The sequence below is a fragment of the Phyllobates terribilis genome, unplaced genomic scaffold, assembly GCF_046119375.1.
Source record: "Phyllobates terribilis strain yellow unplaced genomic scaffold, ASM4611937v1 Scaffold_11__3_contigs__length_659146591, whole genome shotgun sequence".
Classification (NCBI taxonomy): Eukaryota; Metazoa; Chordata; class Amphibia; order Anura; family Dendrobatidae; genus Phyllobates; species Phyllobates terribilis.
The window spans coordinates 382,384,228-382,399,876 of record NW_027362771.1 but is presented as its reverse complement, the minus strand read 5'-3'; the positions used below and the strand labels follow the sequence as shown (position 1 = coordinate 382,399,876).

At 44.0% G+C, this 15,649-nt stretch overlaps 1 protein-coding gene across 5 annotated transcripts in view; it reads left to right on the top strand.

Annotated features, from left to right (window-relative positions):
- Positions 1 to 15,649, top strand: part of LOC141166361 (tetratricopeptide repeat protein 24-like) — a 286,609-nt gene that overhangs the window by 174,209 nt on the left and 96,751 nt on the right. For 4 of the 5 annotated variants that reach the window (XM_073652970.1, XM_073652972.1, XM_073652971.1 and 1 more), the window contains exon 2: positions 1,722 to 2,383. In XM_073652970.1, coding sequence (XP_073509071.1) covers positions 1,735 to 2,383 — 649 coding nt within the window. In that variant the 5' untranslated portion in view covers positions 1,722 to 1,734. Of the gene's footprint in view, positions 1 to 861; positions 1,001 to 1,721; positions 2,384 to 15,649 lie in introns of all 5 variants that reach the window. The other variant, XM_073652969.1, reaches the window with a different exon arrangement.

Below are 15,649 nucleotides of genomic sequence, written 5' to 3'. Positions count from 1 at the left end.
TCATGACGGGTCTGGGAGGTGAGGCTGACCTGTGAGACCGTGGGAAAGTTCATGTGAGTTCATGCAATGCAGTCAAGCATGAACTCACATGAACCCTCTGAGGGCACCGCGGCTACTTCAAATGAACAGCTGATCAGCATCACCTGATACCGCAGCTGTTCATTTGAAATAACCGGCGGGAAAGCGCAGCACAGAACGGGAAAGCCGGCGGTGAAGTCTTTTCACTGCCGGCTTCCCCGCCCGGGTCCTTTGCTCCCCGCTCCTTGGTGCTGTGCTCCCCGCCCGGTCCTAACTTACGATCGGGATGGGAGGTGGCGAGGGGAGCGGAGGATCGGGGTGGGAGCCTGCGGGGAAGCAGTATGGGGTTGTGTGATTGTTTAAAAGCCGGCGGCTTTTTACCGCGCGCCGGCTTTTGAACAATCAGGAGAATTCTCCCATGCTGGGATGGCATTCTGATGACAGGCTGGATCTCAGCTGAGCGCTGCCATCCAGCTTGTCATCCTTCAGAGAAACGGCAGAGCGCAGGCATTATGGGAACTTCCGATTCCGGTATTCGATATTGTAAAAGTATCGGAATTAAGTATCGGAATTCCGATACCGCGAATATCGGCCGATACCCGATATTTCAGTATCGGAATGCTCAACACTATTTAGGAGGCATTACCAATGGTCAAATTTTAAAAGAATAAGACACCATTTCATTTATTTGCTAAAACTTCTTTTTCCAATTTTCAGCTAATAGTTTCCACCAAATATTTTGTTGTTAATTCTGAAAAAAAAAAGTTTTTGGTAACTAAAATGTTTCTCATACTGTCCAACTCTCATAGCTCACATTTGGTAACTGTTATTCTCTTTTTCTAGAGAATATTATAGCAAACTGAACCAGCTGCCTAGCTTGTGATGTCTTCTCACCTCCGCCATTTATCATTTTATTTCAAAGACGCTAAATTACTTTTGCCTTGAGTATGTGATCCATGTCATCTGTGGCTGTTAAATGCTGGTAAGGTTAGGAGGAAAATAGATGTGGTTTATGAGTAATGTTAAGTCACCTCTGTGTTTCTTCCCAAAATACGCAATGAACACATATCACAAACTGTAAATCTAAGATTATGAAATAAAATGATGTTTTTTGAGTAGATTCTCTTGTAGTAATTTAGGCTAGAGTAAATGGATTAGTATGCCGTCACTAAAAAGGTTATAACTATAAGGTTATATAATCGGCTCTAGGATTTTGAAGAATAATAGTTACTGGTATAATTACCCTAGAATTCTCAATATCATGGGTTTAAATAGGAGTTCCCATCAAGGGGATAGGCCATAAATGTCAAAAATAATCCACATCTATCTTGAGAACTGGGCCCACACATTGACTGGAATGGAATGTTGGCTGCGCACATGTGGTTGACTCTATTAATTTTCATGGAAACTCAAAACATTAATGAGTACACTTGTAGCTCAGTAATTGTTGAAGCTCCCATAAAAATGAATTGAGAGATAATCCTTAGAAAGAACTGGATAACAAGTAGGAAATGCATGCTACATCGTCTCACCTTGGTTTTGCTCGTATTGCTTTGTAGGCCATGTATTTGACCCAGTATAGCCATAGACCAACTATGCATCCACCAGTAAAAGCAGAATGTCACCATGCCATTTTCAAGACAACCTTTTAAAAATATAATTCTGATCCTTTTATCTAACGATATTTTATATTTTTCCAACAGATTTTGACACACCATGGCAGACTTAAAGGTTTCAAAAAGTCCACAGCAGCAAAATACCATTCAGTCAAAAATACTGTCACTGTGCAAAGATGGAAGCCACTTATTAAATCATGATGACATAAATGGAGCCCTGAGAACCTTCAAACAAGCCTTCAAACTTTCTTCCAAGATACCAGAAGAAAAAATTCAGAAAGCCTGTTTATTCAATCTTGGTGCCACTTATATTTGTGTTGGAAAACCCAAGAAAGCTTTAAAGTGTCTTATAAAATCCAGAATCAGTGGAATGGAAGAAAGAGATGGTGATCTGTTTTTTAATATAGGCGCTGCTTATGATGAAATGAAAGAGTATAGCAAAGCTGTGAAGTTTTATGAAAGGGCCATCAATGAGTATGGTTATGATAAACTCAAGAGTATTGCAGATGCCCTTATTAAGCTGGGGTACTGTTTTGTTATGACTGGTGACCTTTCTTCTGCTGCACATTCATTCAGACTTGCAGGTCACTCTTACGTGAAAAATCGCAAACTGGAAGATGCAGCTATGGCCATGAGAGAGGCTGCTAAATACATGATAAACAGTCAAGCGTTTTCCCAGGCTGCAGTTCTCCAGACATTGAATTCTTGTGTGGAGTCATTGAAAGGTATATCTGATATACAACTGCTTGGTAAGTGTATTTTCTTTCTTACATAAGCTGACTTAGTTGATGGGAGGTATGGGAACAGGCATTTAATATAATGGTTATTGTTTTATATATACATTCAGGTGCATCTCACTAAATTAGAATATCATCAAAAAGTTAATTTATTTCAGTTCTTTAATATGAAAAGTGAAACTCATATATATTATATAGAGTCATTACAAACAGAGTGATCTATTTCAAGTGTTTATTTCTGTTAATATTGATGATTATGACTTACAGCCAATGAAAACACAAAAGTGATTAACTCAGTAAATTAGAATATGTTACACGCATGTCGCTAGGTTCAGAGACGGTGAGACGGGTTTCATGAATTCTTTGGAATCCTAGGTGAACCGTTACTCAGGGCGACCATAGGCTGCAGCTTCTCTCAGGCACACGATAGATTCAATTGCTGACCAGACACATCTGACAAGAGTCTGTTTCAATAGTTTAACAGTGGAATTTAATCTGAAGCACAACCAGTGCAATTCAGGGATATTACAGCAACAATCTTCATTACAGTACAGTCTGAGTTTCTTGAGCAACTGGCTCCAGTAACAATGCAGTAGTTTGTTCACAAAGCACAGCATTACAGTCTCTTCAGTAGCATAATTCAGCACAGATTAGATCTCTTAGCAGCACACTTCTATGTATACGCAACCACAGGTTTTTCCTTCACAAGAACACCATAGTGCACAGCATTCTTTATCCTGCATGGAGATAGAGGGGGGGGGTTGATGAGGGAGATGATCCTTGTGACACAATTCCTTCCAGTCCTTATCTTTCTGCCCTATAATACTCTGCACTGTTAGTTTACGGAGTCTATCTGACCTGTGTTTAGCTTCCCTCCTGACCTGAATTCTGTTCCCTTGTCTTCTGTGAGACACAGATAACACACCACTTCTCTCTTCGGCTCTAGCCAGACAGTAAACAACTTCCCCACAATCCCCCTGGGGCTCTGCTAAAACACTCCCTGTCTTCTGTGACTGTGTTAACTCCTCTAGTTGCTGGATGCTTTTGGAGCACAACACTTCCTGTCTCCTGTGCTTGTGTTACTTCTAATAGTTGCTGGATGCTTTTGAACCAAAAGCACTACTTCTGCATGTCACAAATACTTTATAACAACAGCTTGAAAAAAATTTTTAAAATCCGAATTGTTGGCCTACTGAAATTTATGTTCAGTAAATTCATTCAATACTTGGTCGGGGCTCCTTTTGCATCAATTACTGCATTAGTGCGGCGTGGCATGGAGGCAATCAGCCTGTGGCACTGCGGAGGTGCTGTGGAAGTCCAGGTTGCTTTGATAGCAGCCTTCAGCTCATCTGCATTGTTGGGTCTGGTGTCTCTCATCTTCCTCTTGACAATGCCCCATAGATTCTCTATGGGGTTAAGGTCAGGCGAGTTTGCTGGCCAATCAAGCACAGTGATACTGTTGTTTTTTAACCAGGTATTGGTATTTTCTAAAAAGTTAATTTTTTTTCTCATTAAAGTACACTCTGCACCCCATCTTGACTGGAAAAAAACAGAAATGTAGACATTTTTGCAAATTTATTAAAAAAGAAAAACTGAAATATCACATGGTCACAAGTATTCAGACCCTTTGCTCAGGCACTCATATTTAAGTCACATGCTGTCCATTTTCTTGTGATCCTCCTTGAGATAGTTTGACTCCTTCATTGGAGTCCAGTTGTGTTTAATTAAACTGATAGGACTTGATTTGGAATGGCACACACCTGTCTATATAAGACCTCACAGCTCACAGTGCATGTCAGAATCATGAGCTCAAAGGAACTGCCCAAGGAGCTCAGAGACAGAATTGTGGCAAGACACAGATCTGGCCAAGGTTACAAAAGAATTTCTGCATTACTTAAGGTTCCTAAGAGCACAGTGGCCTCCATAATCCTTAAATGGAAGAAGTTTGGGACCACCAGAAGACTTCTTAGACCTGGCTGTCCAGCCAAACTGAGCAATTGTGGGAGAAGATGGTAAAGAAGAACCCCAAGATCACTGTGGCTGAGCTCTAAAGATGCAGTAGGGAGATGGGAGAAAGTTCCACAAAGTCAACTATTACTGCAGCCCTCCACCAATCGAGCCTTTATGGCAGAGTGGCCCGACGGAAGCCTCTCCTCAGTGCAAGACATATGAAAGCCCGCATAGAATTTGCTCAAAAACACATGAAGGACTCCCAGACTATGAGAAATAAGATTCTCTGGTCTGATGAGACAAAGATAGAACTTTTTGGTGATAATTCTAAGCGGTATGTGTGGAGAAAACCAGGCACTGCTCATCACCTGTCCAATACAGTCCCAACAGTGAAACATGGTGGTGGCAACATCATGCTATGGGGGTGTTTTTCAGCTGCAGGGACAGGACAACTGGTTGCAATTGAAGGAAACATGAATGTGGCCAAGTACAGAGATATCCTGGATGAAAACCTCTTCCAGAGTGTTCTGGACCTCAGACTTGGCTGAAGGTTCACCTTCCATCAAGACAATGACCCTAAGCACACAGCTAAAATAACAAAGGAGTGGCTTCAGAACAACTCTGTGACCATTCTTGACTGGCCCAACCAGAGCCCTGACCTAAACCCAATTGAACATCTCTGGAGAGACCTGAAAATGGCTGTCCACCAACGTTCACCATCCAACCTGACAGATCTGGAGAGGATCTGCAAGGAAGAATGGCAGAGGATCCCCAAATCCAGGTGTGAAAAACTTGTTGCATCATTCCCAAGAAGACTAATGACTGTACTAGCTCAATACTGAGCAAAGGGTCTGAATACTTATGACCATGTGATATTTCAGTTTTTCTTCTTTAATAAATTTGCAAAAATTTCAACATTTCTGTTTTTTTTCAGTCAAGGGGTGCAGAGTGTACTATAATGAGAAAAAATGAACTTTTTAGAATTTACCAAATGGCTGCAATGAAACAAAAAGTGAAAAATTTAAAGGGGTCTGAATACTTTCTGTACCCACTGTATACTGTATATATAAATATATTTGATAGGCGTCGGGCGTTTGCTGGCTTCAAAATGGGTCTAGAACCTTCTGTGGTCTCCTATTCAGGTCCAGCCGGGGCTGATGCTGCTCAGCATTGTCATCGGTCCCAACGCCTAGCTGGTCTATGAGATGTACAGGTTGTCTCTTGGGTCTTTGTTCCTAGCAACATGAAGGATAGGTTGCGGAGGGAGACAGGGCTGCTAAAGCCAAAGTCCAGGATTCTCTGTACTGAGCATGCCCGTGACATGGCGGACCGTGATTGGTGGTTTGGGAGTCAGCTGATCCGGTGACCTGGCACCGCCTGATTGGTCGCGGGTGACGTCACCAATGGTGCGACGGTGGGCAGGGCTTAATCTTTAAAAAGCCCGCCCACAATCATGGCGGTGCGCTCTGATCATTGAGCTGTGATGGTGTTGTGTGGACGCTTGGTCTCTTGGGCTCCACGTGTGCTTTAGTTTCTGGCAGGCAGGTTTAGTGGAAATAGGCAGGCTTAGATGAAATAGGCAGGTAGCTTCATCTGACAGTCTGGCTCTGACAAAGGGGTCGCCTTACACCCCGAGCAGTCTTCAGACACCCTATTCCCGGTACCACCTGTAAGCCACGTGGAGAGATACTCCTCAGTCCGGTAACATGCCGGCTGGGAGCACGTATTCGCCAGCGTGAGTCACACACGCATCCTAGCGCCAACTGTGCAGTCCCTGTGCTGCAACAGGACTACAGATACATTATTTATCACACATCTCTCGTGCAGTTAACGGAGATAGTGCGAATCCCTATTCCCGTTCCGGTGTGCTGTAACACGGAGGGGATTGTTATTTAAGTTGGTTGTTTTACCTTCTCACCCGGAAGGTGTTCGGCCGCAGTCCACCAGGCTGCATCGCGGACCCCGGGTTCGGTTGCTTTCCATTATTTAATAAAGTTGTTTGCAACCGTCCCATTAACATATATCTATATATATATCTATATATATATATATATATATATATATATATCTATATATGTATATATATATATATATACACATATATATATATATACATATATACTGTATATATTTTGCAAATATGGCAGTACAGTACATATATATACTGTATATACATTGGTGTGAAAAAGTGTTTGCCCCAATCCTGATTTCTTATTCTTTTGTGTTTGTCACACTTAAATGTCTCAGATCACAACAACTGCAATCAAGCATTTGTGATAACTGGCAACGAGTCTTTTACAATGCTCTGGAGGAATTTTGGCCCACTCATCTTTGCAAAATTGTTGTAATTCTGCCACATTGGAGGGTTTATGAGTACGAACCGCCTTTTTAAGGTCATACCACAGCATCTCATTTGGATTAAGGTCAGGACTTGAATTGGCTATTCCAAAGTCTTAATTTTGTTTCTCTTAAGCCAATCAGAGGTGGACTTGCTGGTGTGTTTTGGATCATTGTCCTGCTGCATAACCCAAGTGCACTTAAGCTTGAGGTCACAAACAGATAGCCGGACATTCTCCTTCAGGATTTTTTGGTAGACAGCAGAATTCGTAGTTCCATTTACCACAGCAAGTCTTCCAGGTCCTGAAGCAGAAAAGCATCCCCAGACCATCACACTACCACCATTTTTTACTATTGGCATGATATTCCCTTTCTAAAATGATGTGTTACTTCTACCTCCAGATGTAATGGGACATACACCTTCCAAAAAGTTCAACTTTTGTCTCGTCAATCAATAGAGTATTCTCCCAAAAGTCTTGGTGATCATCAAAATGTTTTCTGGCAAAACTGAGACGAGCCTTTATGTTCTTTTTGCTCAGCAGTGGTGTTCCTCTTATAACTCTGCCATGCATACCATTTTTGCCCAGTCTTTTTCTTATGGTGGAGTCATGAACACTGACCTTAACTGAGGCAAGTGAGGCCTGCAGTTCTTTGGATGTTGTCGTGGGGTCTTTTGTGACCTCTTGGACGAGTTGTCGCTGCACTCTTGGGGTAATTTTGGTTGGCCAGCCACTCCTGGGAAGGTTTGCCACTGTTCCATGTTTTCGCCTTTTGTGGATAATGGCTCTCATTATGGTTTGCTGGAGTCCCAAAGTTTTAGAAATAGCTTTTCAAGACTGATAGCTCTTAATTACTTTGTCATTTGTTACTGAATTTCTTTGGACCATAGCATGATGCCTAGCTTTTGAGAATCTTTTGGTCTACTTCACTTTGTGAGGCAGGTAGTATTTAAGTGATTTCTATATTGAGAAAAGATGTGGCAGTAATCAAGCTTGTGTTTGACTAGGGACATTGAACTCACCTTCCCAAAGATGTGGTATACAACAGTTAATTTATGTTTTAAGGGGGAAAGCAATTACTTTTTTAACACAGGGCCCTTTAGGTTTGGATTTCTTTTTCTCTTAATAATAAAGACCTTCATTTAAAAACAGCATTTTGTGTTTACTTTGTCTAATATTTAAATTTGTTTTGTGATCTGAAACATTTAAGTGTGACAAATATGCAAAAGAATAAGAAATCAGGAAGACGGCAAACACTTTTTCACACCACTGCATATGCAGCTATATTTGACCTAGCACCCTAGTTCTCGACACTGTTAGTATTTAAGCAAACAGACACTACTAATCGGACATTTGGCATATTTATTCTAGACGATAACAGTGCTGTTCCATGCCTGTGCCCTCTCAACATCCTTTTTCTACATACAGATTCAGTAGAGATATATTAGATCAGTCCATTATAATTTATGGACCAACAAGGTATTTCCATCCAAGTTATTTTACCAGACATTGGGGAAATGTAAAAAAGTTCCATTAGTACAGCTTGTGCCCGGCCACTTTCCACTCCCAGCACTTATAGTTCATACAAAATGGCAGCAAAATGTTCCTATGGGCTATGAATAATGACCACATAGTCAGAAATGTGTCAGTCGAAAGGCGTTTTTTTCTTTTCTCCATACTAACTTTGTAACTGTTTTTTTTATGTATTGTAAATTTAGAAAAAAGATCACTTAATATTCACAGAACATTGTTCTGGCGCTTTGTATGAACTGTACGTACAGGGGAAATTTACCAAGATTCAGCTCATTTAAAAGAGGAGCTTCATCAGTAGTGTCATAGAGTTCATTATTTTACATCACACAAAAACTTACACAAAAGGACAAATTCATAAAAATGAAAGTAAACCTGTTAGCTATATATCATGACTAGTGTACTCTACATATGTATTTTGCACATTAAAAAAAATCCTACAAAACCATACTCCTTGTTCTAGACCAGGGCTGGGGAATCTTTTTTCTGCCAAGGGCCATTTGGATATTTATACCATCCTTCAGGGGCCGTACAAATTGTGCACTATCTCTGCCCACAAAGTATGTTCTGACGCTGTCACTGGTGTCAGGACGTAATCTTTCACTGCATGCACCTCATTGTTCAGTAGTCAACACTGCGTGCGTGTGCTCACAGAGAAAGAAGAAAATAATGGACCTTCACAATACAGCTGTCAGACAAGCACTGCGGTCCCCGGAAATCTGCCTGGGGGCCGGATAGAAGGCCATTGAGGGTCGTAAATGGCCCTCGGGCATGAGGTTCCCCACCCCTGTTCTAGACCCTTGTTTCAAAATTCTCTGAATAATAGTAAATAATGTATAATATTACATAAATATACGGTAATATATACATATAATACATAAATATAATATAAGTACTATATAATTATATATATATTATAATAATACATTTTGTGCATACCATATTCTCAACTTTTTTAAACTTGTTTTGCCTATTAAATCTTCCCATATGACTCAATGTTGTTTTCGATATAAAGGTTCAAAGTTTAAAAAATAAAATTTGACTGGATTCATCACACATTTTGGCCTCCAATTTAAAAGGACCTTTTTTTTTCTGTTATGCAAATTTAACATTAAAATAGGATGCATCAGGACACGTAAAAAGTGTGCAGGTTTCTTTTGTCAATAACAAATCAATAGAAATAGGATACTGATGGATAGTAGTGTTGAGCGAGCACTAAAATGCTCGGGTGCTCGAAGCTCGGGCCGAGCTCACTGTGATACTCGGGTGCTCAACCCGAGCAACGAGCCCAATGTTAGTCTATGGGAGACCCAAACATTTTTGCGGCGGTTCCCCCGGCAGTCTGTAGAAAGCCTAAAAAGTGGCCAAAACGATAGTGACAGTGCTCAAATGACATGGGGACAGCATGGGGATCGCCCCTGGAAGCATTTCTGACCCCCAGGTCACTGCTGTCAACAACGTGGTCAGAGGTATTAAGCCACTTTTACAGGCTCACAATAAAATGTTCAAAAATGAAAGTGAAAGTGCTTTCCTGTGAAATATGTTAACCCCTTAACGACCACGGGTCTTTCTGTTTTTGTGTTTTCCTTTTTTGCTCCCCTTCTTCCCAGAGCCAGAACTTTTTTAATTTTCGTTCAATATGGCCATGTGAGGGCTTATTTTTTGCGAGACGAGTTGTACTTTTAAACACCATCACTGGTTTTACCATATCGTGTGCTGGAAAATGGGAAAAAAATTCCAAGTGCAGTGAAACTGCAAAAAAAATGCAATTCCACAGTTGTTTTTTGGGTCCTTTTTTTACCACGTTCACAGATTGCTAAAACTGACCTGCCATCATTATTTTCCCGGTCGTTACGAGTTCATAGACACCAAACATGTATAGGTTCTTTTTTATTTAAGTGGTGAAAAAAAAATCCAAAGCTTGCTAAAAAAACCAAAAAAAATGACGCCATTATCCGAGACCCTTAGCTTCTCCATTTTTCGGGATCTGGTGCCAGGTGAGGGCTTTTTTTTTGCGTGCCGGGCTGACGTTTTTATTGATACCATTTTGGTGTAGATCCGATATTTTGATCGCCCGTTATTGCATTTTATTGCAAAGTTGTAGCGACCAAAAAAACTTAATTCTGGCGTTTAAATTTTTTTTCTCGTTACGCCGTTTACTGATTGCATTAATTCTTCTTTTATATTGATAGATCGGGCGATTCTGAATGCGGCGATACCAAATATGTGTATGTGTTTTTTTTATATATATATATATATATATATATATATATATATATATATATATATATATATATATATATATATATATATATATATATATATATTATTTTGAATGGGGCAAAAGGGGGGTGACTTAAATTTTTATATATTTTTTATTTTTTTAAAAACTTTTTTTTTACACTTTCTGCTTGCTTCTATAGTCTCCAGAGGAGACTAGAAGCAGCAGTTGTCTGATTGCTTCTACTGCATACAAGCGATGAGCAGATCGCTTGTATGTAGGAGAAATGCTCACTTGCTATGAGCGCTGACCACTAGGTGGCGCTCATAGCAATTGAGACATGACAACCACAGGCGTCTGCTGCAGACCCTGAGTTGTCATGCCCACCCATTGGTGACCCGCGATCACGTGACGGGGTCACTGATGGGCGGGGCTTAGGACTCCCGGAAGCGCGAGTTAAATGCCACTATCAGAGGTTTAACATGTTAACAGCCACGGGTGGATTGCGATTCCAATAATCAGCTGACATGTGCTCGCTTCAGTGCGGGCTCACCGCCGGAGCCCCCACTGAACCGGCCTTCCCGACCTGGTGCGTACTATTACTGACCAGGTCGGAAAGGGGTTAAGGAACGTCCTTTCCAGGGTAAAGACTTGTGTATAAGGTAAAATAAATAACCAAAAACAAAAATACTCCTCCACACCTTGGGCTATGTTCACAAGTAGCATTTTTTATGCGTTTTTGCACGTTTGTATTGCTTTCAACCGTGACAAATGCATTCACCGGGAAATGTCATTTTAACATTTTACAACCTTATCTGGCCATGTGCTGTGTGACACATGCATACAGTGCTGAAAAGACAAGGGATCAGCATGGGGAAGACCCCTGGAAGCATCTCTGACCCCCAGGTCACTGTCTAAAAGTGTGCCCATCAGAAGTGATCCTTGCCGCATCAGAAGATGCAGACTTGCAACTATCCCCGTGCAAGTCCTTGTCCCAGGGCAGTGTTCAATTGTACCTCCCCCATTCCTTGCAATGCAAGCGAAAATAAGTAGCCAACCACCCACCCACCCGCAGGCTGCAATATCATACTGCTAGCTTTCACTTGAAATGGGGCCTTTTAGTTTGGAGGAGGCCGAAGCTGGCCACTACCTCATGGCCGCTTCGGCAGCGAGGTATCCATACTCTGTCCCCAGCCGCCCGGCGGCCGGGTGTCCACGCTCGGTCCCCAGCCGCCAGGTGGCGGCCAGGTATCCATACTCGGTCCCCAGCCGCCCTGATTTCTCCTGTCACCTTCCCCCACACTTTTCTTAGCCTGGCCTGCTTTAGGGCAGCATTGGACGAGCCCACCAGAGAACCAGACTCCTCCGGTGGGCCCTGGCTTCTCCATCAGGGGAGTTGAGAGTGCCTAGGTGAGGAGCATGATGATGATGATAGAAGTTAGCATCTGCTTTGTTTTCTTGGAATGCAAGCGCATGTATGTAGTAGCGGCTAGGCCTGAGGTGGTCCGCGTTTTGGCGCATATCCTACCCCCTCCGAGGATTGCTGGATGTTTTCCTGCTACTATCCCAGTTCTATGACTCCCGTTAAAACAAAGCTTCAGGTGATAAATGATGGATGAGGTGGTGGCAAAGGAGAAAGAGCAGGAGGAACAGGGACCATTCACATCAATATCAGGCCAGTCAACCAGATATGTCTTGTAGGATATGCTTCTGTAACAAAAGGAGCGGTTCGGCTACACAGTTATAGGGCATACAGTGAGTGCAATGCCTACCAAAAATTTCGAGCCACTCCAATGCCTCTTGGAAATGACATGGAGGTCAGAGGGCGTTAACTAAACCTTTTTTTCGATTTATAGCAACTGGGTCTCCCGTGCACTGTTGGCCTAAGCAGTGAATGGAAGGCTTTCCAAAAATTATGAGGAACTGCAATGCCCCTTACAAGAGCCATGTGTGGCACCCCAGGGGTCTGGTCACCACAGTAATAGAGATATTATGTCGGAGAGCAAGTGGGAGGTTTCCAGGTCAGGATCCCTTAAACATGCAACATCCTCCTGCCCCAGTCCTGGGAGGGGAGAATTCTGCCCTTATAAACTGGATCTGGGGCGGGGTTGAGTGAATCAGAGAACAGTCAGAGTCAGAGTGAGAGCAAGGGAAAGTAACAGCAAGGAGCTCTGTAGGAGCTAGGAGCTAAAGACCAGGGGCTGGAAGCTGAGCAGAGCTCGCCCTGGCAGAAGACAATAGGAACCGGACACAGGAGTCCGAAGCTGTGAAGACTTATATATCCAGCAGCGGAAACCAGCCGGCAGGGGATTTCAGGTCCTCTGGCCATAGAAGCCCGGAGGATCAGTCACAAGCAAGGGACCAGCACCGCCGTCGTGGAGCGGAGGCTAACAGAAGGCCCCAAGTCACCAGCCATACGGGTGAGCACTACACGGTACACTCAGGGATGTGGGCTACTTCTACACGCTTACAGCAAGGTAGCCAGAAAGAGTGCAGACAGACGGGGAGGCCTACAACTCCACCTGGCCAGGGGAACTCCTGCTTGCTCACAGACTGACCAGGCCTCTTATGCTAGCCAGTACTCCCGGGAGGGTCTACCTTATAATCATCAGTAAAGACCCTGAACTGCACTGCTAAGACTCTGAGTCGTTCCTGCTGCGCTCGTGCACCATCACCCCCATCATCCACACTCACTGCCCTGAGGCTATACTCCTCCCGAGGGGAGTTATCCCATTTTATGCTGCGCACACAACACCAGCCTCAGCGGTCTGCCTCGCAGCGGTGGTACTCCCTGACCGCAATCCACGGGTGGCGCAGTCGGACAATTAACCTCAAAACCTAAGAAAGACGGCCACTGGTTTGACCAGCCTGAGCCACGGGACTGGGTCACCGCCACGGAGACTACAGACCCCAGAGACCCGGCACCGGGTATCCCACACACGTGTACACACGGTCCAGGGGGCGCGTCACATGCAGTACAGCATATTACAAACATAAGTCTCAATTTGCATATTCCAGGTGCCTTCTGGGAAAAGCGAAGAGTCTCCTTCAGCTAGAAGATCGTTGGGTACAGCCGGGACCAGCTGCTTGGAAAGCATCGCCAAGCCAGGGATTGAAGTTTGAAGTGGACAATTTGCATATTCCAGGTGCCTTCTGGGAAAAGCGAAGAGTCTCCTTCAGCTAGAAGATTGTTGTGTACAGCCGTGACCAGCTGCTTGGAAAGCATCGCCAAACCAGGGATTGAAGTTTGAAGAGGACAATTTGCATATTCCAGGTGCCTTCTAGGAAAAGCGAAGAGTCTCCTTCAGCTGGAAGATCGTTGGGTACAGCCGGGACCAGCTGCTTGGAAAGCATCGCCAAACCAGGGATTGAAGTTTGAAGAGGACAATTTGCATATTCCAGGTGCCTTCTGGGAAAAGTGAAGAGTCTCCTTCAGCTAGAAGATCGTTGGGTACAGCCGGGACCAGCTGCTTGGAAAGCATCGCCAAACGAGGGATTGAAGTTTGAAGAGGACAATTTGCATATTCCAGGTGCCTTCTGGGAAAAGCGAAGAGTCTCCTTCAGCTAGAAGATCGTTGGGTACAGCCGAGACCAGCTGCTTGGAAAGCATCGCCAAACCAGGGATTGAAGTTTGAAGAGGACAATTTGCATATTCCAGGTGCCTTCTGGGAAAAGTGAAGAGTCTCCTTCAGCTGGAAGATCGTTGGGTACAGCCGGGACCAGCTGCTTGGAAAGCATCGCCAAACCAGGGATTGAAGTTTGAAGAGGACAATTTGCATATTCCAGGTGCCTTCTGGGAAAAGCGAAGAGTCTCCTTCAGCTGGAAGATCGTTGGGTACAGCCGGAACCAGCTGCTTGGAAAGCATCGCCAAACCAGGGATTGAAGTTTGAAGAGGACAATTTGCATATTCCAGGTGCCTTCTGGGAAAAGCGAAGAGTCTCCTTCAGCTAGAAGATCGTTGGGTACAGCCGGGACCAGCTGCTTGGAAAGCATCGCCAAACCAGGGATTGAAGTTTGAAGAGGACAGTTTGCATATTCCAGGTGCCTTCTGGGAAAAGCGAAGAGTCTCCTTCAGCTGGAAGATCGTTGGGTACAGCCGGGACCAGCTGCTTGGAAAGCATCGCCAAACCAGGGAATGAAGTTTGAAGAGGACAATTTGCATATTCCAGGTGCCTTCTGGGAAAAGCGAAGAGTCTCCTTCAGCTAGAAGATCGTTGGGTACAGCCGGGACCAGCTGCTTGGAAAGCATTGCCAAACCAGGGATTGAAGTTTGAAGAGGACAATTTGCATATTCCAGGTGCCTTCTGGGAAAAGCGAAGAGTCTCCTTCAGCTGGAAGATCGTTGGGTACAGCCGGGACCAGCTGCTTGGAAAGCATCGCCAAACCAGGGATTGAAGTTTGAAGAGGACAATTTGCATATTCCAGGTGCCTTCTGGGAAAAGCGAAGAGTCTCCTTCAGCTAGAAGATCGTTGGGTACAGCCGGGACCAGCTGCTTGGAAAGCATCGCCAAACCAGGGATTGAAGTTTGAAGAGGACAGTTTGCATATTCCAGGTGCCTTCTGGGAAAAGCGAAGAGTCTCCTTCAGCTGGAAGATCGTTGGGTACAGCCGGGGCCAGCTGCTTGGAAAGCATCGCCAAACCAGGGAATGAAGTTTGAAGAGGACAATTTGCATATTCCAGGTGCCTTCTGGGAAAAGCGAAGAGTCTCCTTCAGCTAGAAGATCGTTGGGTACAGCCGGGACCAGCTGCTTGGAAAGCATTGCCAAACCAGGGATTGAAGTTTGAAGAGGACAATTTGCATATTCCAGGTGCCTTCTGGGAAAAGCGAAGAGTCTCCTTCAGCTGGAAGATCGTTGGGTACAGCCGGGACCCGCTGCTTAGAAAGCATCGCCAAACCAGGGATTGAAGTTTGAAGAGGACAATTTGCATATTCCAGGTGTCTTCTGGGAAAAGCGAAGAGTCTCCTTCAGCTGGAAGATCGTTGGGTACAGCCGGGACCAGCTGCTTGGAAAGCATCGCCAAACCAGGGATTGAAGTTTGAAGAGGACAATTGCATATTCCAGGCGCCGTCCGGCTCGCGAATTTGTTTATCCTAGGGTATCACAAGAAAGATGACAGACGTCAAGTCAGCAGGGACAAGGAGCAGCATGGCAGATGTGACAACCTACATGGTGAGCTGCAACATGTGCTACATGTTCACAGATCGACCAGAAGCTGAAACCAACTTCACCTGCCAGAA